The following is a 27,557-nucleotide window of genomic DNA, read 5'->3' on the forward strand; positions in this document are numbered from 1 at the left end:
ATGAATATAATAAAATGACTGAATTTGTACACTTTAAGAAGATGAATTGCACAGAATGGGAATTACTACAACAAAGTATTTTTTTTAAAAAAATCACACAACTTACTCTAACACAAGAAATAAACAAACAAAATGCTGAAGAGGCAGGAACAATAAACCAGGTAACCATGGATACCATAACTAATTTCTGGCCTGGGCTTGGTGAAGCAGCTAGTTCAGGAAGAAGTGGTATTGAGATATGGCAGAAACTGACTGGCCAAAGTAGATTATAGATTTATGTAAACGAGTAGTAATTTAATTAAACCCTTATACTAAAAAGTGAAAATTCTCAATTTTGAAGTCTAAAAATTGTTAAATTCCTTCTAAATTACAAAATACACTTTTAATTTTAAAAAATTATCCTTAACAAAAACCCAAAGAATATATCTGGCAACTGAAAAAAAAAAAAAGAAAAAAATTGGTATTAGACACGTGAGTATGAAACCTTACATTTTTTAGTTGTAAGACAGGTAACTGAATGATTGATTATTCAGCCACTCTAAACCTCTAAACTTTACCTGGCCTCATTCTGAAGGAAGACAATTGTGTAAGGCTGCTGGAAGGCTCTAGAGGCACAGGGGCTGCAGGCATTCAGTTAGTAACCTCCTCAGCAGGCCAAAAGGTGGGTACGACATACTGCAGGGCTAGCAGTGGGTTTCTCGAACCAGCGGCCACAGAGAATGGAGCCAGCATCTGAGACCCTTCCATCACTGTTCTCGAGTAAAACATTAGTATTAGACATAAGACACTAAGGGTTTCATTAAGGTTCTTAAGTCCAATATTCTGTGACAAACCAAAGCAATTTCACTATTAGACAGTTCAGCACACTTCCAGATGGCTCACCAGGGTGAGTCAGCAGGCTTCCTTCCATCCCCCTCACAAGGCTTCCCTCTGCCCTACAAGGCAAGCACGCACCTCCCACCTAGTATGAAGACCAGATTTAACTTGCTCAGGTTCCTCCCTCCAAGGACACTCAAGTAAACTGTGTCACTAAGTCCCTCCTGCTGAAAACCAAGACAACGTAGGTCTACAAATATTTATCACTGACACAGTGAATTCAAAAAAATCCAAGGATCTCTCAGTAAACACAAAGAAATATATCTTAAAAGGCTAAACTGCTTATAAGAACTAAGAAAACATGTATATCACAACAAAATTCCAAGATTAGTCAACAAAAATAAACACATTTAGCTTTTAGAAAAGAAACAAAAATAAAAGATTCTTCAGAAATATGCTCAAATGCTATTGTTTGAAAATGTCTAGCCTGTGTGTAAATATTACTTGAAGCACAGATTTTTAACTTATTCCTCAACTGAATGACTACTAAGCTAAAATGCAGATGCATGTGTATCATATGACACATAGAACCAGCTCCAGGAGGGAAGAAAGCAGAAAAGGGAGAAAGAAAAAAAAATCCTCATCTCTTCTATAGACTTTTTGTGTTATAAAGAATTCCTATGTCCCCAAGGATGGCTGGAACTAAAATCCTGGTTTCCTGATTAGAAACACATGTTTTTCCTTCTAAACTTTGGAAATAAAGTAAAAGAACAGCTGGAAACAAGATTAGACCTTAACAGCTCAAAGTCCCAAGTCTCCTGCTTGGTGCTCCAATAGCCTACAAGAATCTTAGTTAAACTAACTGTATTTGGTATAATTAACACTGTTAGAAGTAGCATGGCACACACACACACACACACACACACACACACACACACACACACACACACACACACTCTTCCATCACTGTAAGTATTCAGACTATGAATACATTAGAGACTAAAAGAAAAAATCATAGATAAAAATTTTTTTTAAAGATTTATTTATTTATTTTGTATATGAGTACACTGTTGCTGTCTTCAGACACACCAGAAGAAGGCATCGGATCCCTTTACAGATGGTTGTGAGCCACCATGTGGTTGCTGGGATTTGAACTCAGGACCTCTGGAAGAGCAGTCAGTGCTCTTAACCACTGAGCCATCTCTCCAGCCCGATAAAATATTTTTTTAAAAAGCATGAACTCGTCCTCCCATAGCACTGTGACCCGATTCCCCCTTCCTTGCTGGGTAAAGTACTTACAGTCTCATCTGCTTCATATGAACAAGAGATCTATGTTCACGCAAACACAGGATTTAAGACAGCAAGCCTGCTAGCAGGTCTTAGAATGTTGGATTTAAAAAGTCTTAAGTATCTAGTAACTCCGTAATTCTCACAGGCAGTTTTAAAATATAATTTATTTTTATTTATATTTGTGAGTAAACATCCAAGTGCCTGCAAGATAGTGCCTGAGGTAGTCAGAAGAGGAAACTGAAACTCTGGAGTTGGGAGTTACAGGTGGGTGTTGGGTCCTTTGGAAGAGCAGTAAGTACTCTTACCTGCTATGCCATCTGACAGCTATAGTGCATAGCTAGGTGGTAGGTACCTTCTAGGTTTTCCTTGCTTTAGACTTTTGTTTTTTAATTCATTTTTCTAAGTTTCTTTAGAACTTTAAATAGTTTTAAAACATTTATTAATTAATGTATATGAATATATGAATATGGCACTGGATCCCATTACAGACGGTTGTGAGCTACCCTATGGTTGCTGCTGAGGCAGCTCTCCAGCCTTTATTTTGTAATTCTGGAGACAGGCTCTCATGTATCCTTGGATAGCCTGGAATTAAACAAACAAAATGACAACAACAAACCTGCCTGGCCCTGAGGCCTGAATGCTGGGATTTAAGAGGCTCTACCATGACTGACATTTAGCAGTGTCAGAAGACTTATTTGGTTTTTCAGCTGGGGGCTACTTCTACTTGCATCTAATGAGTAGGGAGACAATGTACTTACAAACACACTCAGTGCACATACAATAAATAGTCCACAACAAAGAACTATCAGGTCCAAACAAAGTGTCAACAATATACAGGCCAAAGAACTCTACAGTAATTAGAATATAGTTCAATAGATTTAGAAACTGAGCCTCCTTGGAACTGGAGAGATGGGTCGGTGGTTAAAAGCACTTGTTACTCTTCCAGAAGACCCATGTTCAATTCCCAATACCACATGGAGGCTCAGACTTTAACTCCAGTTCCAAGGGATCTGACCCTCTCTTCTGAACTCTTTGGTATCAAGCCTATAGGTGGTATACAGATACGCGTGCAGGCAAAATATCCATAGCATAAACTTGAGGGGGTGGGGCAGGAAGGGAGTGGCTACTGAGGTAATCAAAGCTTAGACCTCAGAGAAGTATTCTGACTCTAAACCACAGTTTCCTATGAAGTCAGATGACGATATTGAAGATGGAGAAAATAGCAACCCACTGAGTAGTTATAGTTTGTTTTAGTTAGGGTATCCATTGCTATGAAGAGACACCATGACCAACACAACTCTTATAAAGGACATTTAACTGGGGCTGGCTTACAGCTTCAGAGGTTCAGTCCATTATCATCATAGAGGGAAGCATGACAGTGTCCAGGTGGGCATGACACTGGAGGAGCTAAGAGTTCTACATCTTGTTCTGAAGGCAAAAATCACCCTATAGTAATATACTTCTCCCAACAAGGCCAAACCTACTCCAACAAGGTCACATCTCCTACTAGTGCCACTCCCTGGACCAAGCATATTTAAGTCACCACATGGTTTCTGTTAGTATATTTTCTGTTTGTCTGTCTCTGTCTGTCTCTCCCCATCTCTCTCTCTCTGTCTCTCTTCCTGCTCCCTTCTCTCTTTCCAGAAACCTCTTGGTTCTTCAACTCAATTTCTTTCTTTCTTTCTTTCTTTCTCCCTCCTTCCCTCCTTCCCCCCCCCTCCCTCCCTTTCTTTCTTTTGAGGTAAGGTTTTGTCTGGCCTAGGACTCACTTTGTAGATCAAGCTGGCTCAAAGAGATCTGCCCGTGTTAATCTCCTGCATTCTGGGATTAATGGCAAGCCTGGCATCTGTTCTGAAGAGCAAGAGTCTGGCTAGCTTAGAACTCACTAAGTAGTGAGTAACCCTTCTGTGTCCATCTCACAAGCGCTAAGGTTACATAACAGTGCCACCAAACCCGTCTTATACATGGATGTCAATGGGACTCAGGGCTTCCTGAATACTAGGCAAACACTCTATGAATTGAGCCACACGCTAGCCTGGAAATTCAATTCTACTCAGCACATTTCTAGTTGCCTACGGCTGAGAGACAACTAGGAGGAAGACAACAGACTCATAAGGCACCCTTGAAAAAATAAAGCCCCTCTAAGGCATCAAGGGTATTGCAGCAAGGTCACCTAAACAAATGTCATAGAGGAAATTCTTACAGGATAGAACGTCTGCTCTAAAGCATGCAGCAGCTTTCACATTTCTTAAAGCTAAGAAATTTTCTACCAGAATGTAACATTTCTTTCTGAAATGAAAACAACCTCGTTTTCAAACAATTCTATAGGGAACTGTGTATAGGGATTTGGCTTTCCCTAAAGAGTGGTTGAACTTGGCTTTATCTTCCCAGAAGTGATTATGGTATCTTTGTTCTGCCTTTGTTTTTGGATGAGATTGATCATACACAATAGTTTTAGGGGTAGATTAACCAGGTCAGAAAGGCCACTTAAAGGACTTAGGATGGGGGGGGGGGTTAGGCTATGCAGAATTAGGGAGCTGAAGAGTCAGTTCAGCCACAGCATACTCTATAGTCTCTGTTCCAGCATCTCTACACCTGGTTTTTATTTGCAACTCTGTCCTAGGTCAGCCACAGCCATTGGTTGAACTTTCTTTAGTGACTTCTTATTCTTTCCAGAGAATTGAACACAGTTCCTCTGCAAGAACAAATGCTCTACACTGCTGAGCTCTCTCGCCAGCCTCCATGCTCTATTTTAAATATTTATCCACATTTTGCTTGAGGAAAAAGAATTGTGACTACTGAAAGTGCCAAAGAATAATAAAAAATAAAAGTAATTTTTTGGGGTGTGTGTGGGGGTTGGGGAGAACACAAAGGCTTGCTATGGAATCCAGGCTAGCCCCGAACCCTCCACTCTCTGTCTCTCATTCTCAGGTATTAAGATTAGAAGTATTTGAGTCTTTAGAGATGCTTACATGGCATCTATGCTTCTACTTCAGTTTTGTTTTTGTTTGTTTGCTTGTTTTTTGTTTTTTGTTTTTTTTTAAGACGGTCTCATTATGTAGCTCTGGACGACCTGGAATTCACTGTGTAGGCTGAACCAGCAGAGATCCACCTGTCTATGCTTCCTAGGTGCTGGGATTAAAGGATTAAAGGTGTTCACCACTACACCCTCTCCCTACTTGAGTTTTCCAAAAGTAAATATAAAATTTCACTCAGTAAAAATTTTTGCTATTACAAAATTATGGAATCAAACTATTTTCACACTCTTATGAACTAAAATAAAGGGATTTAAAACCAAAGGACAGCCAGGAGGTGGTGGCACACACCTTTAATTCTAGCACTCAGGAGGCAGAGGCAGGTAGATCTGAGTCCAAGGCCAGCCTCTTCTTAAAGTGAATTCCAAGACAGCCAAGGCTATATAGAGAAACCTTATCTTGAATGCTCCCCAACCCCCAGGAAACAACAACAACTACCACCCTAAAGGACAAATCTATAAAATAATCTGTTTTAAAACTTACTTTATATATAAATTTTTAATGTATTAATTATAGTATGGGGACAAAATTCTTAGTTCTCATTAAATTAAGAACAAAGACTATGCTCAGTTTGGTGTTCTATTTCATTCAAAAGTAAATGTCTTCTATACCAGAAAGGCACAAAAATAAAGGCCAGATTTTAAAAAAGATTTATAAACTAGCATTCACTAAAAGATTCGTGCACAGGGTAACAGGGCAGACGGCAGCACGCTGTAGCTGCCCTGGTGCTGCAACTTCAAGTGTCTTCAGCACATTCTCCTGTGTAACACCCTGCAGTTCACCCCGAGAAGGAATGTTGGCCAGGACTTCCACCACATGGAATCTGCTGTTGAACTCCACATGGGAGTTAAACTGCGGCCCTGAAACTTTATTCAGCAGTTTGAAGCAATTCCACAGCTTTGCTCATTCACTCTCCCACTTGGGACTAATGCACAGGCACGAACACCTATTGAGGAAAACTCAGGGACTTCAACCAGATACTACGGTAGGCTTGTTTTCACATGTTAATTTAAATACTGTATGCTAAAGTATGATTCTAAAGATATTAATAAATGTAAAGTCATCTGAAGTATAAGTTTCATTTTCCTTTAAGAATTACTTTCTAACAACACTTTCATACATCATATTATAACTTTAAGACAGATATAGATTAGAACTGGAAGCAGAAACAGTTACAATCCCATTTTATTTTGAAATCTCAACCACTGGATTTTTGACAAACTGGCATCTATAAACGCAGCATCAGCACCTCTAAGTGAGTCTGTTTGTAGTTTTTAAAAAGTCTGAAGTGTATACTCAGCAGCTGAAATTCACTGGTGTGCCTCAAAGAATCTTTCCAGTACATCCTCCAAAGTTCCTCGCTTAAAGTTTTATTAAATTACCCCAGTCTGAAGTGGTATTGGTGAAGTTGTTATATTTTAAGCTTAAAAAGGCAACATCATTAACTACAACTAGTAACAATCTGTTATTTATAAAACTAGATAAATTAAATGTTTTTTCCTATATTCTATACCACTTAAAAGTGTTAATGTCTACTTTTGAAGATGTTAAACCTAAGGTTTTAAGTTTTAAACCTTTTCTCAGAACTGCTTTTTTTTTTTTTACATCAATATGAATCAAGAGTTCCTTTAAAGCAGCAATGCTGAAATATGATATTTTTAACTCACATGACACAGGCTCATGGATCTTTGTGTTAACCATTTATACTGCAGGTGCCCTGAGAAGATTTTGACTGCACACAATAACTCTACTCAAGACTTTGGGCATTTAATAAACTTACCAGCAGTTTTAAAATTGTTGATGGGTAAGAAATAAAACTACTTTCTGAATTTTTCAGAATCTTCACTGGCACATAAAACATTGTCTCTAATTAAGGACCACTGAGGGTTAAATACTTGTTCTCTAGCCCCTACTGCATCCACCCTGCCAAAATATTCTCCAAGCTTTTAAATACTGCTTCCATGGCCTACATTCTTTCTTCCAGGGAAAAAAGAGGTTTGTTCCACAGTCATCAGGTCAGTATTTCCCAACTTCTAGTCACCTTGTGTTTGCTGCAATGAAGACTGTGCATCCTACACTTCTCCTGCTATTGTTCGTGCCTCTGACACAGCAAACACCACAAACTCAGCTGGACTCACACGTTAACTCTAAGTATGGAACAGACAATTCTGAAGAAACCAAATTTATCCAGGATTATGAAGATAAATACCTGGATGGGAAAAATATTAAGGTATTTTATTTCTACTCTAAATTTACATTCTAAAATGATACCCATTTAAATGCATGCTTTTCCCCTTACTTCAGTATTTGATAAGTTCAGAAGGAGAGGCACTTTAAAAGTTAAAGTAATTATATTTTTCAAGTGTGTATGATTACTGAATTAATAATTAGTAACTATGATAAACAAAAGTATCTAGAGAGAATCTAATGTAAGAGACAGACATTAAGGTAATCTCTGATAGTTAAAATTTATATTAAATAATGCTACATGATGTCCTATAGTTGCAAGTTATACTGCCTTAAAACTAAATTTAAAAAAGATGTATTGTCAACTTATGTTTATAGAATTCAGAAAAATACAGTTCTAGGAAAGGAATGTAAGAATACTTACTGACTATGCATGCCAATCACATAGAGTACCAATAGTTAAAAAACTCCTTACTACAAGGATTTATTTTTAATCATATCTTGACTCTACCAATTTGTACTAAGGATCTTGAATAACATGTCACTGAGTTATGGCTTTAATACACCTCATCACTCACATTTAACCTTCACAGCAAAGCTGTGTGTGTGTGTGTGTGTGTGTGTGTGTGTGTGTGTGTGTGTGTGTGTGTGTGTGTGTTTGTTTCTGGTCATACAGAACTGAACACTGGTTAGACAAGAATGTTAACAGAGCATAAACCTATGTGCTGCCCACTGTGTGTTGTGCACATACATACTGGAAAATTAGAGTCAGATACATGGTAATATTCACTACTTTAAAAGTTCTTTTTTAACTACAAATCAGATGGTGAAGATTTTCAAATTAACCAGTCCAAATTTTTATCCTCTCTTAACTCACAATGAGCCAATGTTAACGCTACAGTTCCTTTTTTTCTAAGGGAATGAGTTAAGACACAGTTAAGACAAAACGGACAGATATCTCCAGCAACAGCTTCAAGTTAAAAAACAAAACAATGAAACAAACAGGCGCATCACCTATTGTCTAACTAGAATGCTCTGAGTCTGTCAACCAAATGCAAGGGATACTTTCAAAATTCCTTGACTCTTAAAGCTTTCTGGTTAACTTCACGGAGCTGTAAGCAGTTTTTCGTCCATATCAATGTGTGGACCCGTACTTGTGTGGAGAACTCAGTGGGAAGAGTGATATATTTATACACAGAAATGGGGGCAAACACAAGGTCGAGTGCCCTGAGATAACGTGGAGCCATAATAGAAAAAAAAAGCAGAGTGAGTAGGTCCTCATGTAATAAATTACAATCTACTAGCAGAAAACACGTGGTCTGACAGGAGGACAGAGGGCAAGTGACAATTCTGGTTCCATGGTGCTAAGAGCCTATACCACTGGCCTGGTCGGGTGAAGAGGATAGAATCCAAGGGCTCCTCCGTCCTAAGCTGACAGCAGGAAAGCGTCCAGGCCATGAAAGAAGCTGTGCTGTGGCTCCGAAGGGTGGGAAGAGAAAGAAGGAAAGTAGCTTACGTGAAAGAGCACACAGAATGGTTCACCGTGGAAGACTCACTCCCATTCAGAGAAGGGTCACTGGGATAATACCAAGTGCTGAGGTTCAGCTAACCACAACAGAAAAATGTAAAAGGTGATTCTTTTACTAAGGAATGCATATTCTTTTTTTTTCTTTTCTTTTTTTTTCGGAGCTGGGGACCGAACCCAGGGCCTTGTGCTTGCTAGGCAAGCGCTCTACCACTGAGCTAAATCCCCAACCCCAGGAATGCATATTCTACCTAGAGTATTTACAGTGTGGTTTAATGAATAAAGAAATGGAACTGTGTATACAATCTTAACAGAGTGCTAAGATACTGCACTGCTGAGGTAGAACTGCAAGATAAAGTCTCTTACACCATAGACCCCCTAAGCCTACATGGTGGAGAGAACTGACTTTCACAAGTTGTCCTTTTCCAACATGTGTGTCACATACAAACTTACATATATCCATACATACAAACAAAATGCATATACATAAGACAAAATCTTAACTAAATACCTCTAACTGTGACTAAGAAAAGTGCTTATGATCCCTCTGGTTGTCAGTCAGACTTGTGATAACAAACTTCTACCTTTACAATAGGAAAAAGAAACTATGATAATTCCTGATGAGAAAAGTCTTCAGTTACAAAAAGATGAAGTCATACCATCAGTGCCCACCAAGAAAGAAAATGATGGTAAGTATGAACAATCCAGCATCTAGTAATTGTGAAAAGTATCATTTTAGAATACTTACAAGAAATTTCGTTCTTTGTAGTAATCAAAATTTGCTTCAAGACATAGTCAATTATAGACTGAAATTTCATCTCCAATGGTAAATAAAGTCTGTAGACGTATGGGATGTGCTCATCACTAACACTGCACACTGTGAGGGAAAACTGTGGACCAGAATGTTCAAGAACATCTAACACTTTTTCTAAACCTAACCTTTAGAAAACCTGTGTTTCTGTCCACATAAAATCAATTCAAAAGTCAGGCCAATAATCATACAGCTTTACCAATCCCAGCACTTGGGAGACAAAGGCAGACAGATCTCAAAGAGTTCTAAGTCAGTCTTAGACAAAGCCAAGTCTCAGGCTAGCAAAGCATACATAACAAGACCTTGCCTTAAAAACAAACAAATTAAGAAATACCTAAAGATTATTCTTCAAATACAATCAATAGCCTTGGGGTGAGGTAAATATAATACAATTAATTACTATCTTTATGAAACTCACAGAATCTGGGGTGTACTGACAGTGTTTGCATGAGGCTTTAAATTCAATGACTAGTAGTTTACAAAAGCAGCAAACAAAAAAGAAAAGCAAAAAAAAAAAAAAAAAAGAGAGAGAGCGAAAAAACTTCTACATGACTAACTGCAAAGTCTGCTTCCATGAAATCCATAGGGAAATCTTGGTAAAATAACAAAGCACAAGCTATCCTTGATAGTTCCTTGTTTGATTTCACTTCTTATGTTACAAAATCTGGTCTCACACAAGAGCATGAGAATACTGACCCATTCCTATCCTGCTACAATAACATTAAAATTAACCAAAACCAGAAAATACATCCTAAAACAGACTTGAATAATAAGAAAAGCATCCTTTTCTTAGATAGGATGATTCAATACCATAAAGATATTATTCTCTAAATTCAGAAAGTATAGACAATCCCACTACAATTGCCAAGTTTTGATAATGCTTGCAAAGTTGGTTCTAAAATATACACATACAGAAAAGTATAAAAATCCATGTGGAAACACTGAACAAGTGCCAATAGAACATACCATGTTTAACAAGCTGGGAATAATGCACAAATACCATTGACACAGATTAAGAAGATCGGACACGTACAGAAACAGAAAGACATTGAATATATAATGAAAGCATGGAAAAGTACTCAAGCACTCAATCACCAAGGGAGACATATTTTAAATAGCTAAGTCTAGGAGAGCTACATAGATATTTGGAGAGAGATAAATTAGATTCATATTTCATTAAACAAAAGAAAAATAAACTTAAGAAAGATTAGGGATCTGCATGTGTGAGATATTACCTTGAAAGCATAAGTAGACAGTCTGGTAGTGGGGTAACTTGAAATCCAGATGTTTTAATAAAAATATTTTTAAAGTTACTCTATAAAATTATAAAAAAGCCACTTTTGCATAAAGCAAAAGGCAACCAAAATGGGGAGAATATTTGTAATATATTATAAAGACGTAATATCTCTAATTTATAAAGAACTCATAAATCGAAGAAAAGAAACTGAACAAAACCACATTTGAGATCCAGTAACATGGCAAAGGGCCAAGTCCTGACTATCTGAGATGAATCCCCAGGTCCTACATGTTGGACAGAATTAACTTGCAACTTGTACTCCAAGTTCTACACATGTGACACAGCAAGCACAAATGTTCATGCACACATACACAAAACAAATACACAAAGATATTTTTAATTAAAAATTAAGAATACACTTGGAAAATGGTCAAAAGTGATAAAGACCATTAAAAATGATTTTAAAGTGACACTAAATATATGAAAAGATGTTCAATCTCAATTTTCATTAAAAAAAGAAAAGAGAAAAATTACATTGACATTTCACCAGTACTTAATCTGATTGATAAAAATGAAGACAATGGCTGGAAAGATGACTCGGAAGTTAGGAGTGGGGGACTGGGGTTTAATTCCCAGCACCCTTATGGCAGCCCAGAGCTGTCTGTAACTCCTGTTTCAGGGGATCTGACACACTACACAGGCATACAAGCAGTCAAAACACCAATGTACATTTAAAACAAACAAAGAGAGTACGCCAAAATATTCCATAGTCAAAGTTGTATAGTAACAAATATTCTTTTTTGTTTGTTTGTTTTGATGATGGTGGGGTTCAGGATAGGGTTTCTCTGTGTAGTCCTGGCTGTCATGGAACTCATTCTACAGACCAGGTTAGCCTCAAACTTAGCCATCTGCCTGATTCTGCCACCCAAATGCTGAGATTAAAGGCATGTACCACCATGCCCAGCTAGTAACAAATATATTGTAAGCAGAAATATAGTTAGTACAACACTTCTAGACAGGTATTTGGCAGCATTTAACAAAATCAAAATAGACGCACTTTTTTATTGGATTTTTTATTTACATTTCAAGTGTTATCTCCTTTCCCAGTTTTCCATAAACCCTGTATCCCATCCTCCCCTTCCCCTTCTTCAGGAGGGTGTTCCCCCAGCCATCTACCCTTTTCTGCCTCCCTACCCAGACATTCCCTTACACTGGGGGTGGGGAGGGTGTCTAGCCTTGGCAGGACCAAGGGCTTCTCCTCCCATTCGTGCCCAACAAGGTCATCCTCTGCTACTTATGCAGCTGAAGTCATAGGTCTATCTGTGTATACTCTTTGGATGGTGGTTTAGTCCTGGAAGCTCTGGTTGGTTGGTATTATTGTTCTTATGTGGTTGGTAGCCCCTTTGGCTCCTTTAATTCTTTCTCTTAACTCTTCCAATGGGGAACCCGTTCTCAGTTCAATGGTTGGCTTCAAGTATCTGCCTCTGTATTTGTCAGGCTCTAGCAGAGCCTCTCAGGAGACAGCTATATCGGGCTCCTGTCAGCATGCACTTCTTGGCATCAGCAATATTGTCTGGGTTTGGTGGCTCTATGTATATGGGCTAGATTCCCAGGTGGGAGAGTCTCTGGATGGCCTTTCCTTCAGTCTCTGCTCCAAACTTTGTCTCTGTATTTCGTCCTATGAATACTTTTGTTCTCCCTTCTAAGAAGGACTGAAGCATCCATACTTTGGTCATCCTTCTTTTTGAACTTCATGTGGTCTGTGGATTGTATCTTGGGTAATCCGAGCTTTTGGGCTAATATCCACTTATCAGTGAGTGCATACCATGTGTGTTTTTTTTGTGATTGGGTTACCTCACTTTACTCAGGATGATATTTTCTAGTTCAATCCATTTGCTTATGAATTTCATGAAGTCCTTGTTTTTGATAGCTGAGTAGTACTCCATTGTGTAGATGTACCACATTTTTTGTATCCATTCCTCTGTTGAGGGACATCTGGATTCTTTCCAGGTTCTGGCTATCATAAATAAGGCTGCTATGAGCATAGTGGAGCACGTGTCCTTGTTATAGAGATGCACTTGTTTTCTTGGCAGTGCTTGTAATCCAAATGGAGGCCAATTGTCTGCTAGAAGAACTACTACTGAGCTGTTCCCTTACCCTCACACTTACTTTTGACAGAGTCACCACATTTTATTATTTTACCCTGAAGACCCATATCCAAAATCAAAAAGTAAAGTCACCCACTAGCCCAAACACTGGGCAAACAGCTACAGCAAGACAGAGACAAGACCAGGGGATGTAGCTTAGTTGGTAAAGTGCTTGCTTAGCATGCAGGAAACCTTGGGGTTAATGCCCCGTCCCTGCAACACTGTTAATAGTAGTACATATTTGCAATCTCAGAACATGAGGTGGAAGCAAGATGATCAGAAATCCAAGGTCATTCTCATTCATACAGCATTTTAACAGACTCTGTTATCTAAAACAACAAGAAAAACAAAACAACAAAAGCCAAGCACCAAACCACAAACAACAAACAACAACAACACAAACAAAGCAAAATAAAAGGGCAAACCAAAGAGTGAGGGTGACCAGTGTGGACACAGAGTGATTTCCAACATACAAGTAAGTGTGTGAGAGAAGTAAACCATAACAGCGGGTCTCTCACATGCTGCCCACCACAGAGATTACATGGAGTAAGAGCTGATGTGTGAAAAGAAATGCAGAAGAGGTGTACTCTAAAAACTGACAGGGGCTGAGGAGTTGGCTAAGTGGTAGGATACTTGCCTAGCATCTGTAGGACTCTGGGTTAAATCTGGAGATTTAAAAAACAAAAAACATAAACCACACAGGCCAGTTATACCAAGGAGACAAGTGAAAGAAGGAAGGGAAGACTGAGAGGCTGAAGATCTGGGGTGAGTTTGCAGTCTTTGTGTAGGCTTCATTTTTTTTTTTTTTTTTAGAACAATGCTGTTTCATATAAGCAAATGTCTTACAGTTATACTGTTGTGAACAGACACCATGACCAAGGCAACTCTTAAAAAGACAACATTTAATTAGGGCTGGCTTATAGGTTCAGAGGTTCGGTCCATCATCATCAAGGTGGGGGCGTGGCAGCATCCAGGTAGGCCTGGTGCAGGCAGAACTGAGAGTTCTACATTTTTATCTGAAAGCTGCTAGTGGGAGACTGACTTCCAGGGAGCTAGGGTGAGGGTCTTATAGCCCAAGCACCTACCCCAACAAGGCCACACCTCCTAATATGGCCACTCCCTGGACCAAGCACATACAAACCATCACAGCAAACAAACACATATTTAAAGTCAGTAAAGACAAATTTATATAAAAAATAGAAATATAAATATTAAAACAGGGAGTAGGGAGGCCTGGCAGTGGGGGGTGATGGGGATATCCTTTTGGGGATTGGGGAAGGGGAAAGAGATGAGGAACTGTGGGAGGGAGGACTGGGAGGGGGATAACAACTGGAGTGTAAAAAAAAAAGTAATAATAATAAAACCATAGTTAATTGCATTTAGAATTAACATAACATAGTGATGGAGAAAAAAAAAGAATCCAACCAAATCTTAAACACAGTATTTGACTCTATATTTTGAAGCTAAAGCAAAACAAATCAGAAGCAGCCATGTATTGTTTAGACAACAACTGGGCTAGTGAGACACAGCGGAGGGCACCTGTATCAAGCCTGATGTCCTCAGTGTGATTCCAAGACCCCACAGGTGGAAGAAGGTAGCCCACCCAAGTCACCATCCGACTCCCATTCTGTGTCCATGTGTGCGTGCAAACACAGCACACACAAAATGCTTTATAACTACCGTAAAAGAGACAGGCTACATTGTCCTTATACTATACAGTAGACGACTTTTAAAATAATATAAACACCATAAACTACTTATACATACTATACATCCTAGGCCATATAGTGTGTGTGTGTGTGTGTGTGTGTGTGTGTGTGTGTGTGTCTGAGTGTGCACAAATGGGTGTGGGTGTTAAGTCTATTGCAGTGCTCCCAGGGGCGTGAAGAAAAAAATAAGACTAAATTAAATACAAGAGATTCTGTAGATGCAAGATGACAAAGCTGCTGGTAGAATAACAATGTTCTTCTACAGAAATTAAAATAAGTCACACTCCAAAGCAAAGTCAAAATACAGTATGTATGCTAGTAACTCAATCGCTTATTATCATTACTAAATAGTATGCTATAGTTTTGCTCTACTTTTAGAAACTGGCAATGCAACAAGTCTGCATGCCTAGCATCAACACACATACAAGACAAGAATATATGTACACACACAAACACACATGAGCAATGCATTGCATGGGACTTTCTGACAACCATAATGTCACTTGGATAATACAAAATTTTCAGTTACATTAAATCTGAAACTATTGTCACACATTAAACTTGTCATTAGCCAAAATAGCATTACATGCCCATGACTATACTAAATTCTCGTTGGTAGGTTTATTTGCATAGTGCTGTGGGATAATATTAAAAGTGCTTAGTTTGTATTCTAGACTGAGTAAGCATTACTTAACAAGAGTCATGTTTTCAATGTTACAGAAGATCATTATAAACAGAGAAAGGCAGAAAGCTAAAAAGAACACCTTGGAGCTAGATTAGAGCAGAGATATCAATACACACACACACACACACACACACACACACACACACACGCACACACGGAGAGAGACAGACAGATGAAAATCTACTATGAGTTTTCACCTCTGGTGTCTATGCTAATATGCTATGCATTTACACATACATGAATATATACATGCACACATTTACAATATATGAGTTTATATGTGTTTTGTGTGTTGTATGAATACATGTACAGTATTTCCATATGGAAAATGCATATACTTCTATTTCTTTGCCTTATCTGCTGGAAAGAGTCTGCAGCAAAGAGACTCCAAGAACACTGAGCATTCTCTGTACTTAGTCCTTAGTTTCTAACACCATTCTCCACTGAGACACAGTGAAAAGATGGCAAATTTCAGGACTCGGGTAGGGAAATGCAAGATGGATTTAGGACATCATGAGATGTTGCCCATGAGTTTGATCATAAATAATAATGGACATACTTAATTTAAAAGTATTCAACAAAACATGAATATGTGTGTGTGTGTGTGTGTGTGTGTGTGTGTGTGTAACTATCAAAAGGATAAAAAAGTAATCAAAAAAGAGTTGAAGAAGAAAGTTGAATAGTTTTACACATTATAAAAGAATAAAGCTGGATAGTTTTATACATTATAAAAGAATAAAGCTGGATAGTTTTACACATTATAAAAGCATTGGGCTCATGGTATTGGCATACACTTTTCTTTAAGAGATCAATGGAGGGCCAGTGCGCTGGCCTGCCTCAGCACTTGCCAATGGCCTATGTTCAATCCCTGGTAGAAGGAAAGAACGGACTCCTAAGTAGCTCTCTGACTCCACAAGCATGAATGTTAGAGTCCAGAAATACTCTTCTATTACATGTGCTTGCTGACAAAGTGTTGGCAATTCAATGAAGAAAAGATAAATTTTTCCAAAAGCACCAACAGAATAAAAGATTCTTGAGTACTCCTGATAGCTACGAGAAAATAGGTAATAAGTAAAGTGATGATACTGGACCATAGACTAAGTAAAATATAGACTAAGTAAAGTTTTGATGAATTATCCAGCACAATACAGGTTATTGGTTACCATAATCATCTTTCCTGACATCACCAATGATTCTGTAACCTTTCTTTTCAAATCACAGTATTCATTATAATAATAATTTTACCATCAGATGACAAATATTTTCAAATTAGTTTACGCTTTCAATTTTGTCTCCTAATTTAGAAATGCCCACATGCCTGTTGTGTGTCTGTTTAAGTGGCTCTGTCTACTGTGAAGAAGTTGACATTGATGCTGTACCACCACTGCCAAAAGAATCAGCTTATCTTTATGCACGATTCAACAAAATTAAAAAGCTGACTGCCAAGGATTTTGCAGACATGCGTAAGTTTTAAATATCAAAGCCCAAGTTTCGATGTATTTTTCACTTGCTACATGTAAGGGCAGCACTATTGGACCACTCAAGTACACAACATACACTTTATAAAAATCACTTTTTTCTTACACGAATCTCCTTTCCATAGACTTCTGTGGCCATTCTTTCCTGGTGACTTTGCTACTCCGTCTTACACAGGTATTGTCTCGATACACACACTGTTCAGGTGGGAGGCAGTGTCAGTGCAACCTGGATGCTTCTAAATGTTCTATTTTACTATAACCATAAATACGCAAACTTTTTGTTTTCCTTAATGTTTATTACTTTTTCATTCTTTGTTTTGTTTTCTTTTGTCCGTGAACTCAGTATTACAGTAGCGGATGATGATCTTGAACTCTTCCCCTCTTGCCTTCAATTCCCATGTGCTAAGATTACAACCTCCTGGCTCCTTTAACTAAACCTGGGTACATTCAAAATATCTGGAGAGAGAGCAGGAGAGGTGACTCGGTGTTTAAGAGTATCTGCTGCTCTTCCAGGACCTTGTCTGGACTCCTGCACTCACATGTGCACCTCTCGACACACAGATAAACACATGCACACATAAAAAATAGCTGAAGAACAACTTTTATTATTATTTTATTTTTCTTGGATATTTCATGTGTTTACATTTCAAACGTTATCCCCTCTCCCCTTTCTCCCACACCCCCTCTTCTCTTCCCTTCCCTCTGCTTCTATGAGGATTCTTCCATTCGCACCTACCCACTCCAACCTCAATGCTCTGGCATTACCCTACATTGGGGGAAATGAACCTTCACGGGACCAAGGGCTTATTCTCCCATTGGTGCTGGGCAATGCCATCCTCTGCCACTATGTGGCTGGAGTCATGGGTTCCTCCATATGTACTCTTTGGTTGGTGGTTTAGTCTCTGGAAGCTCTGGTGGGGCTTGGTTGGTTGATATTGTTGTTCTTCCTATGGTGAGAACAACTTTAAACTACCAAGCTGTACTCATTACCATGAAATGGAACCAATCCTTAGATGATTCGATGGAGACAGTTCTGAAACAATTGCAGTTAATTCAGTTATTTCTTTGCCAGAGCATTAGCAGCCATTTGGTGTCCTAACAAACTTTAACTGAACTAAGGTGTTGTGGTCAGCATACTACTACTGTCTCTCTCTGCAGTACCAAGTGCCAGTCCTGGATTACTCATCCCTTGCCAGCTTTCCAGATTCCTAAGTCAAGTGTTTCTAAAGAAAATCACAACCAAGTAACATGCTGGCTTTACTACCTTTTACCTATTTACTGGCAGTACAGCAGTTGAGTCCACGACTGGCCCCACACTAAGCAAGTGCTCTCTGCCACTGTGCCACATGCATGGCTTCTTTAACTTTACATTTATGGAATGAAGCCTAACAACAACGAAACCGAGGTACTCAAAATACGTATTTCCAACTAAGATAGAACAAGGCAATGCTTTACTTTCAACTGTCATAAAACGTAGCTGTCTCTCATTCAGCCCATCTAGCATCATGCTTTTTCACAGCTTTCTGCTTTATGTTGGCAATGTTAGTTGCATTGGCAACAAGTATAGTGCTGAAGTGCCATCTAGATTTCAAGATGCAGGGCAGCAGCGATGAGCCTACGCAGAAAATACAAGTGTCAGAGAAATTTACACTCGAGCATGAGTTATATCAGCGCTCATGAACCCACAGGGTATATTTAAACTCTTTAAACAAAAATATACATACAGCAAGGTAGGTTCATACTAATTGGTTGGCAAAAACAAGTGAGCAGAAGCTCGTGAGCACCTGCCTCTGGGACTCTCCTAGAAGCAACTTCTGTATTCACTAACTCAGTGTTAAACAACATTTTAGAAAACAGCTACTGTGAATGAAAAGAAAGTATATCCAAACCATCCCAGCCTGAGCTGTCCCCAACAAAGAAGGACACACACACAATGAGTGAGCGAGCGACTATGTCTCAGTCTCAGTCTGCACCATGTGGTCTTTGTTTTTAACTAAGAAGGCACAGACAAATTAACACAATGTACCCACAATTATAATGCAACATGCTGACAAAAAATTAAAATAATAATTACATGCTTAAATCCAATTAACCAAAATTACTCTCTATAATGTGCAATAAGAATTTCTTTTGATATGTTTGGATAGAAAGACTATTAACTGTAAGATTCCTTCTGAATCATACATTCTAAGAAGTAAGAAGTTTTGCACAGAAAGACTCAATATTCAACAAAGCGTTACTTATGGGGTTGTGACTGTAGCTCAGTGGTCCAGTGCTTGCCGACCAAGCATGACGCCTCCGGCTCAGCCTCCAGCACCTGAGAGCACAGCTGCACCGGGCTGTAGGTCAGACGGTCAACACTGCTAGACAAACTTGACTGAGTTACTAACTACAAATCCTATTCTGGGCCCTGAACAGAGACTTAGGGCCTTGAGCGGTCTGTTAAATGCTTTTCTTCAGTCTATACAATGAGATCCTAGCACATTGTTATGTTTATCTCCCTCAAGCTAACTTAAGAAGACTTGATTTTACGGGAAATTTGATAGAAGACATAGAAGATGGTACTTTTTCAAAACTTTCTCTGTTAGAAGAACTTACACTTGCTGAAAACCAACTACTAAGACTCCCAGTTCTTCCTCCGAAGCTTACTTTACTCAATGCCAAATACAACAAAATCAAGAGTAAAGGAATTAAAGCAAACACATTCAAAGTAAGTATTCCACAGTATGACTAAACGCAGTATCTGCGATTATATTTTAAGTCTTTATTACATTTACTTATTGTGTGTATTTTTTTGTATGTTGGCTCATATCAGGTATACACGTAGAGGGCCAAGGATAACGTGTGGAAGTTGCTCTGTCTTCCACCATATGGGGCTGGGGCTGGGGCTGGGGCTGGGGCTGGGAGTCCAGTCTTCAAGCTTGGCAGCGACAAGTTAATAGCTGCAGGCGGCACCTCGCTGACCCAGTGAGAATGTCTTTACACGGGAGTTTGGTTTCCCTCCGATCTGCCCTGTACTACCACTAAGGCATATCTGTGTGCAGCAAGATACGAAGTAGAGACGGCTGGAGCTGGCGTGTATCCAGAACAATATTTTCAGAACTTAACAAAATGACATACATTCTACAAGGGAACATTGGGTCACTATATATGTATGTATGGCTGGCGATATACCTTGATGGTAGAAAGTATGCTTAGCATGCTTGAAGCCCTGAGATCAACCCCCAGCATGAAACAAAATCAAACATGCAAAGTATGTATACGACAACAAATATTATATAAAGACAGAGAAATGGGTGTTTTCTATTAATAGTAAAGGAACATTTTTATATTTGAAAGTAAACATTACTAGCTCAGTGTTTTAAAAGATTTGTATTGTTCTTATTGACCAGGAATAGCCAATATCTTTTATATTTAACTCTAGTGGATAACATAGCAGTGTTCCTCAAAGAATAAATCAAGTAATTCCAAAAGAATAGAAATGTTTTATGAAATTAAAAATTAATCACATCAGTCCAGAACTTTCATAGTTATGATATAACCAACCACTCTCTGCCCTAGAAGGTTGCCTCAGGCAAAAGCATGAGATGCTCAAGCTACTACTGGAAGAAGAAACCTTATTCAAAAGGCAAGATGCCGGGCATGGTGGACATGACAGAGGAACGAGGATCTCTGTACCTTTGAGGCTTGTGTGGTTTACATAGCAAGTTCCAGTCAGCCGGGGCTATACAGTGGGACACTATTTCAAAAATAAAGACAATAATAACAATAACAAGGACAAGATCTTACACACCTGCAATTCCAGTTATCCATGAGCCCCAAGGCAGGAGGACCTGAAGTTTAAGACTAGTTCAGGCAATGTCATAAGATTAGAAGAACCAAAACTTACCAAATTCTAATTTATCCTAGTTTATATATCATGAAAATATTTCATCCATCCATAACTGCCTGTTTAGAAAATATTTCCAAGACAGGCAGTGGTAGTGTATGCCTTTGGGAGGCAGAGGCAGGTGGATCTCTGATTTTGAGGTCAGTCTCCAGGACAGCCAGATAAGAGAAATTTTGTCTCAAAACACATGGACATGTGTGCATGCACACACACTTTTTTAAATTTAATTTTGTAATCTAAAGAAATGAATTTAAGTAGGTGAGTCTCTGAATAACTAGCAGTCACAGAATGTTTAGAGCAGGACGCGGTGCAATTCCTTGTAGTGCAAGCTACTTGGAAAGGTGAAGCAAGAGGCTGCTTAAGACCCACAGGTGAAGGCAAGCCTGGGAAAGTTAGGATGACCGTACTCATCCTGGAAGGAAGGAAGGAAGGAAGGAAAGAAGGAAGGAAGGAAGGAAGGAAAGAAGGAAGGTAGGCAGGTAGGTTAGTTTAAATATTTTGGATTATACAAAAGAGATATTGGGCAAGTTGGTATGAAAATGATAAAAATGTCTACTTTACTGAATGCCATAGGGTTGCAATAACTATTAGTAAAGTCAGGTTACTACAATTCCATAAAAGCAGTCCTGGAAAGATAGTTGGTGTCATATGGTAGAAAGTAGAATGTTTAAGAAAGGATAAAGGGTATGGAGATCGCTCAGCAGGAAAGGGCGTTTCCTGTCAAGTTTGATCCCCAGGTCAAACATGGAAACAGAGAATCAACTGCTGTGGGCTGTCCTCACTTACAACATTGCACTATGTCTTATACATGTGAACAATATACACAATCTCTTAAAAATTGAAAAAAGGAAGTTTGAAATAATAGCAAAGAATTAGCAAGTGGGGCGTAGTAGAACATGCCTGTAATCCTGATAGCTGGGAAGCTGAAGGACGACCGGAGTATTAAGGTAGTTTAAGATACATGGGGGACGCCCTCACACATACCAATAATAAAATCTGCATGGCAGCAAAAATGCATATAAAATTAAGAGTAATGTCAAAAGACATTCTGAAATAACAGCCTACAATCATATACAGTAGTAACTTATTGATTATAAAAAATAATTCCAAGAGAGCTCCCTCATGGGAAAACACATCATGTAAATCGCATGTTTGACGAATTGCTTGAGGAAAGCAACATCTTGCTAAGCACAATCTCTTAGGAATAGCTATTTTTATAGAAATATAGGTAGAACCGCAATGGAAAGCCTCAAAACACTTGAAGAATTCAGCCAATCTTACACACAGATGCTCCCTAGACAAACCTCAAAGACTGAGTATTCAGGGATGAGATGAATGGGATGAATGGTCAGAGAAACGTGGAGCATGCAATAGAACTCTGCTAGATATCATGTCTTAAAAACCAAAACACGCTATTTAGTAAGGCTGAAAACAATAACAAACTATTACTCCAATACTGATACTACTGAAGTGTGCACATGTCAGTACTGTTTTTAAAGTACACATTATTTGAGTAATGGGAAAGAATGCACAGTCCTAAGTAACATTCAAATTTTTCTTTATAGAAACTGAATAAACTCTCTTTTCTCTATTTGGACCATAATGATCTGGAATCTGTGCCTCCTAATTTACCAGAAAGTCTACGTGTAATTCACCTTCAGGTACAACTGTTTTTTGCACAATAACTAGCTTTAATTAACTACTTTTTTTTTTTTTTACTATTAACCAAGAAATTCATTCATTCCTATGTCATATGGTTACATCACTAAAGCACTCAGTGCCTATATAAGAAGTGTAAGTCCAGTCCGGAGTATGCTAAGTAGACCAGTCTGGGAAGTATAAAGTCTGTTCTTTTTTCAATGATTTACTTATTTCATGTGCACTGGTGCTTTGCCTGCATATAGGTCTAGGTGAGGATATCGGGGTGCCTGGAACTGGAGTTATAGACAGCTATGAGCTGCCATGTGGGTACTGGGAATTGAACCCTGGTCCTGTGGAAGAGCAGTTAGTGCTTTTAGCTGCTGAATTATCTCTCCAGCCTGCAAAGTCTGTTCTTAAGCAGAATCCATCTTTAGGCACCTCCAAGTCGGTCTGTTGTGGCTTTAAGTAGTGCTGGGGACTGAGTACAGGGCCTCACACACAGCAGGCAGGTATTCTAACACTGAGCATTTGATTTGTAAAGTTTTTCTTTATGGCATTCTTTAGCTCCTTATTTCTCAAACTGAAAGTGACTGAGGTGAAGAAGGGATGGGCATCAGGCAGTCACTGTTACCATGTACATAATTGGAACCCTTAGATCTTAGGTAGATGTTGGAGGCAAAACTATAGAATATAATCACAAGGCCATATGGTCACCCTAAATTCAAGAGAGGTCAGTGTTTTGTTTTTTTTTTTTCCTGACACTACCTATGACACAACTTGTGCTGTTTTCTAAATATGAACCAATTCTCTTAAACCAGTTGGGTATTCTAAAATTCAGTTCTGATAATGCTGAGTCTAGGGAGACTCTAAGATCACAATTCGGTCTGACGACACTGTTTCTACTGCAGGTACAGTCCAGAGCATGCATCTGTTTGTCTCTCCCCTATATTGTGGTTTTCTAGAACGGTACTAAGAGTTACCTTATTATCATCATTCAAAATTATGAAAGAGGAAAATAAAAAACAACTAAAGATACTCTTAACATCCAAGAATTTTCTAGGAGTTCCTATCTCTATGTCCAAATCTGTGCTGGCTTCCAGGACCCAGGATCCCTCTCCAGCCTGGGGAAGGGGAAAAGGCCCAGATTAATGGAGGCTAAACTACCTGGGCAATCTGCCTGCACCCGACACGAGGTGCTGTGTATCTCCAGTTACCTTGAGCACAGATTTGAAGACCACTGATTTATGTTTTCTTCCCCAAAGAGTAGTGAATCCAAAGTTTTGATTTGTGCTACTTTCTCCAATTAGAGGTAAACATATGTTTTTGGAGATCTTTTAGCTCATTTTATAGGAGCATGAAGTGGGAAAAAGTGAGGAAAAAGTGAAAATGAGAAAAAGTTGATTCTCAGCAACACACAAATTTCAACTTATTCTTTTCCATGTCTTTAACAAGTATTTAAGCACAGAGTACCATTATGAGTTAACACTTTAGAATAGGATCCTCTCTCTAAGCTTGCATGTTTCTATCTATATTCCAAGTGAACAATACTATGCTCTTACAAACATGTTCAGGTTGCAAAAGAGGGTGTCATCACCATGAACTAATACTTTTTAGAAATATTTTTTAAAAGATTACATTATTGGCAAAATATCTTTATGTGACCCTAATGTATAATGTACAAAAAGTTGGTTTTAGACTTCTGAATATTTTTGCTTTTGTTTTTCAGTTTAACAGCATATCTTCAATTACAGATGATACATTCTGCAAGGCTAATGACACTCGGTACATTCGGGAGCGTATCGAAGAGATCCGCCTGGAGGGCAATCCGATTGCTCTGGGAAAGCATCCAAACAGTTTTATCTGCTTAAAAAGATTACCCACAGGGTCATACTTTTAACCTTCATCAGTGCATTTATAATCTGAGGTACATGCACCCTGATGTCTGAAGGAACATACACATTAGTTTAACATTATCGTTTTATCTCACTATGATGGAATCTTATGTTTTAACAAAGATGTCCAAATTTCTGAAATGTAATTATAAAAATAATCCAGCCTGAATCTCCTAGTTCAAAACAAAGTAACGTGAACATAAACAGCATTAGAAACCTCCGTGGTTGTAGCAGACCGCCATCTAAACAGTGCGCTTTTACACAAACACTTGCTCACACACACCATTGCCATGACTAATGAAGTCAGAGAATTCCAAAAACCTCTCAACTTTGCCTTCCTTAACATTTACTGTGTCTCAAAGGCATTTAAGACAGATGCTCCAGAACCTGTGCGAGCCGAGTGCTCCCAGTGACCTTCCCCTGACCCTATGACTCACCGGTGCTCTCTGTAAAGCAGAAACTCACTTTCTGTCCAGGCAGCTACTTCACTGTATTTCTCACTTAGCCTAAGGAAAGGGGAGCCACATGTAGGCAATCATTTCCAGAGGAAGTAAAATTTTACTCTTTGGTACAGAGCCAACTTAGCAAAGTTCAATCTCCTGCTTTGTAGTCACGTGCATAGTCTTTAGTCAATTACTTTAAAAAAACTGTCAGAAAAAAAGTAAAATTCCTACCCATTTCTCAAAGAATAAGGTTCCTTCGCTTTAAAGATTCTTATTCCAATTTTAGTGTATGTGTTGCGAAAGCAAGCACAAAGATTCTGAAATATGAAATTAGCTATACACTTTCTCACAGTATATTTATTCAAATATAAGAAATGAAAATAAAATATCCCATTGTGCTGTGTGCAGCTTCACCTGTACATACATGTTCACCTGAACAAACTGTATATTCCAATTCCAGCCCAAGAGTACCATTTCTCACTGGCCATGATCTCTACATATATGTAATAGTGAAAACCCAGTCTCCAGTCTGATAGTGAGAGCAATGCACACTAAGGTTCCAAACGGAGCTGCAGAGGAAGGTGCATAGCCCACTCACAAATATTACTTTATTACTTTGGTGATGAATACAAAATGATCAGTGTCTTAGAAATTATTCATCTTTTATATATAAAAACACCAATATCATTTCCACTATAAGCTATACATTAGACTCTACATGTTCATCCTAGAACATCCATTTTAAGCATTTGGTTGTTTTGTTTCAACCCAGACTGACCCTTCTCTCATCAGTTAGGGTTGACCCCAGATGAAACTTTTCATCATTAAAGCATCTGTGATCTATAAGGCCACAGCTATTGCTCTAATAATGTCTACTAGTTCATTTGTTTTTATAAGTTAATTATAGTAACTTTATCATTTTGTTCGCAGGCCTCATTTTCTCTGACTGAACGCTCACCAAGAGCACTGAACACAGTTCTACTTTTATGATACTTAATAGCATATTTCAGCTAAATATACAATAAACACTGTAAAATCTATCCAAATAGAAGGGTTCTGTTTATATGGAAAAAACAAATTAGTATAGTCTTGAATAAGTCAACAGAAATAAAGTGACAAGTTTGAGAATGGTCAATGTTCTGGTATGCCTATTAATTTTCTTGCTTTCACAAGAAAAATGTACTCATCTACACATGCACACAAGTACACATGGTTTGGTATTTTTGAGGTGTATGTTGTTCTGGGGATACAGACATGGCGTCTTGTGCATTCTCTACTGGCCTACATCCCCAGCCTTTTATATTCTTTGTTTAATAAAACTTAATGAGACCATAAGATAATTATAAGGTAAATTTTCAAGGTTAAAACCAATGGTTTAAGTAAAACAATAATTGGGAGAAAGAACACTGGCAAAAAATGTAAATTATAGAACTTACTTAAATAACTTGAGATTCCCAGATAAGATAATTTGAGCATAGGTAGTTTATATCATATATTGAAAAATAAGATCCAGAATGAAGCAAAGGAAAACAATAAAAGTAAAATTATTCTTACATTTCATTCTATTATATAGGTGTTTCATTCTTGACAATTTTAACTCAAGAAAGTAAATAAAAAATATTCATACCAGGATAGGAGGAGATATGGTTCAGAGATTAAGAGAACCTACTGCTCTTGCAAAGGACCCCAATTTGGTTTCAATACCAACAACTCCGGAACAGAGGAAATCCGATACTCTCTCTCCTCCACTGGCAGTGCACACACGTGGTGTACTTACAAATTGCAGTAAAACACTTATACACATAAGATGAAAACGAGACTTTTTGAAATTATTTATACCTTATGAATACTGCAAAAAAATACTCCCCCACCCCCGCAGAGACACCTGTGGTGTTATAAATAAGAACAGCCCCCATTGGCTCACATATTTGAATGCTTAGGCATCAGGAAGTGAACGGTTCTAAGGATTAGAAGGTTGGAGGAGGTGTGTCACTGGGGGTGGTGACCTTTGAGGTTTCAAAAGCCCATGCCAGGCCCAACATACCTCTCAAAGATTGTAACACATGTGAGCTTACAACTACTTCTCCAGCACCGAGCCTGCCTGTTGCCATGCTCCGTGCATGATAATTATGGACTAACCCTCTGAAATATAAGCAAACCTCCAAACGAATGCTTTCTTCTTTAAGTTGGTCATGGTATTTTCACAGAGATGAGAACACTAAGACAATATACATAAAAGAATGGACACCTGTATTCATGGCCTGGAAATTTTACATTGTTAAGACAACCTTCAGTGAAGTCTCCATGAAAAGTATCAATGATACTTTTGTAGTAGCATTAAAAAAAGAATCTACTCTAAAATTTATATAGACTATCCAAAGAGCCCAAATAAACAAACAAAAAGACTGGAAAAAGGACCAAGACATATGACTCATACCTATTAACTTCAAGGCTTTTTATAAAAATACAATAAGAGAAACAATATTACTGCCATATTTACATACTTATAAGTGATATAAAAATTAAAGTGCCCAGAAATAAATATATACAAGAAAATAGAGGGTTGGGAATTTAGCTCAGTGGTAAAGCACTTGCCTAGCAAATGCAAGGCCCTGGGTTCGGTCCCCAGCTCCGAAAAAAAAAAAAAAAGAAGAAGAAAATAGAACAAAATCATAAGAATTACTTAAGGGACTGCAGTATGGAAACTGACCATATTTCATTCTGAAGAAAGCCTTATGCCTGACAGATGTTATTAACTCGACCAAGCAATAA

The 27,557-nt window shown here is 38.3% G+C and overlaps 2 protein-coding genes across 2 annotated transcripts in view; one reads left to right on the top strand and one right to left on the bottom strand.

Moving 5' to 3' along the window:
- The window catches only part of Cenpp (centromere protein P), a 181,763-nt gene that overhangs the window by 137,554 nt on the left and 16,652 nt on the right, over positions 1-27,557 (bottom strand). The window lies entirely within an intron of this gene.
- Ogn (osteoglycin) lies at positions 7,096-25,920 on the top strand. Its single transcript, XM_032919612.1, has 7 exons — positions 7,096-7,371; positions 9,449-9,542; positions 16,747-16,905; positions 19,428-19,630; positions 22,375-22,470; positions 24,177-24,374; positions 25,716-25,920. Exons 1-6 carry the CDS (start codon positions 7,198-7,200, stop codon positions 24,345-24,347), a joined length of 897 nt encoding a protein of 298 aa, XP_032775503.1. The 5' UTR covers positions 7,096-7,197; the 3' UTR covers positions 24,348-24,374; positions 25,716-25,920.

Source organism: Rattus rattus, chromosome 14, assembly GCF_011064425.1.
Source record: "Rattus rattus isolate New Zealand chromosome 14, Rrattus_CSIRO_v1, whole genome shotgun sequence".
Classification (NCBI taxonomy): domain Eukaryota; kingdom Metazoa; phylum Chordata; class Mammalia; order Rodentia; family Muridae; genus Rattus; species Rattus rattus.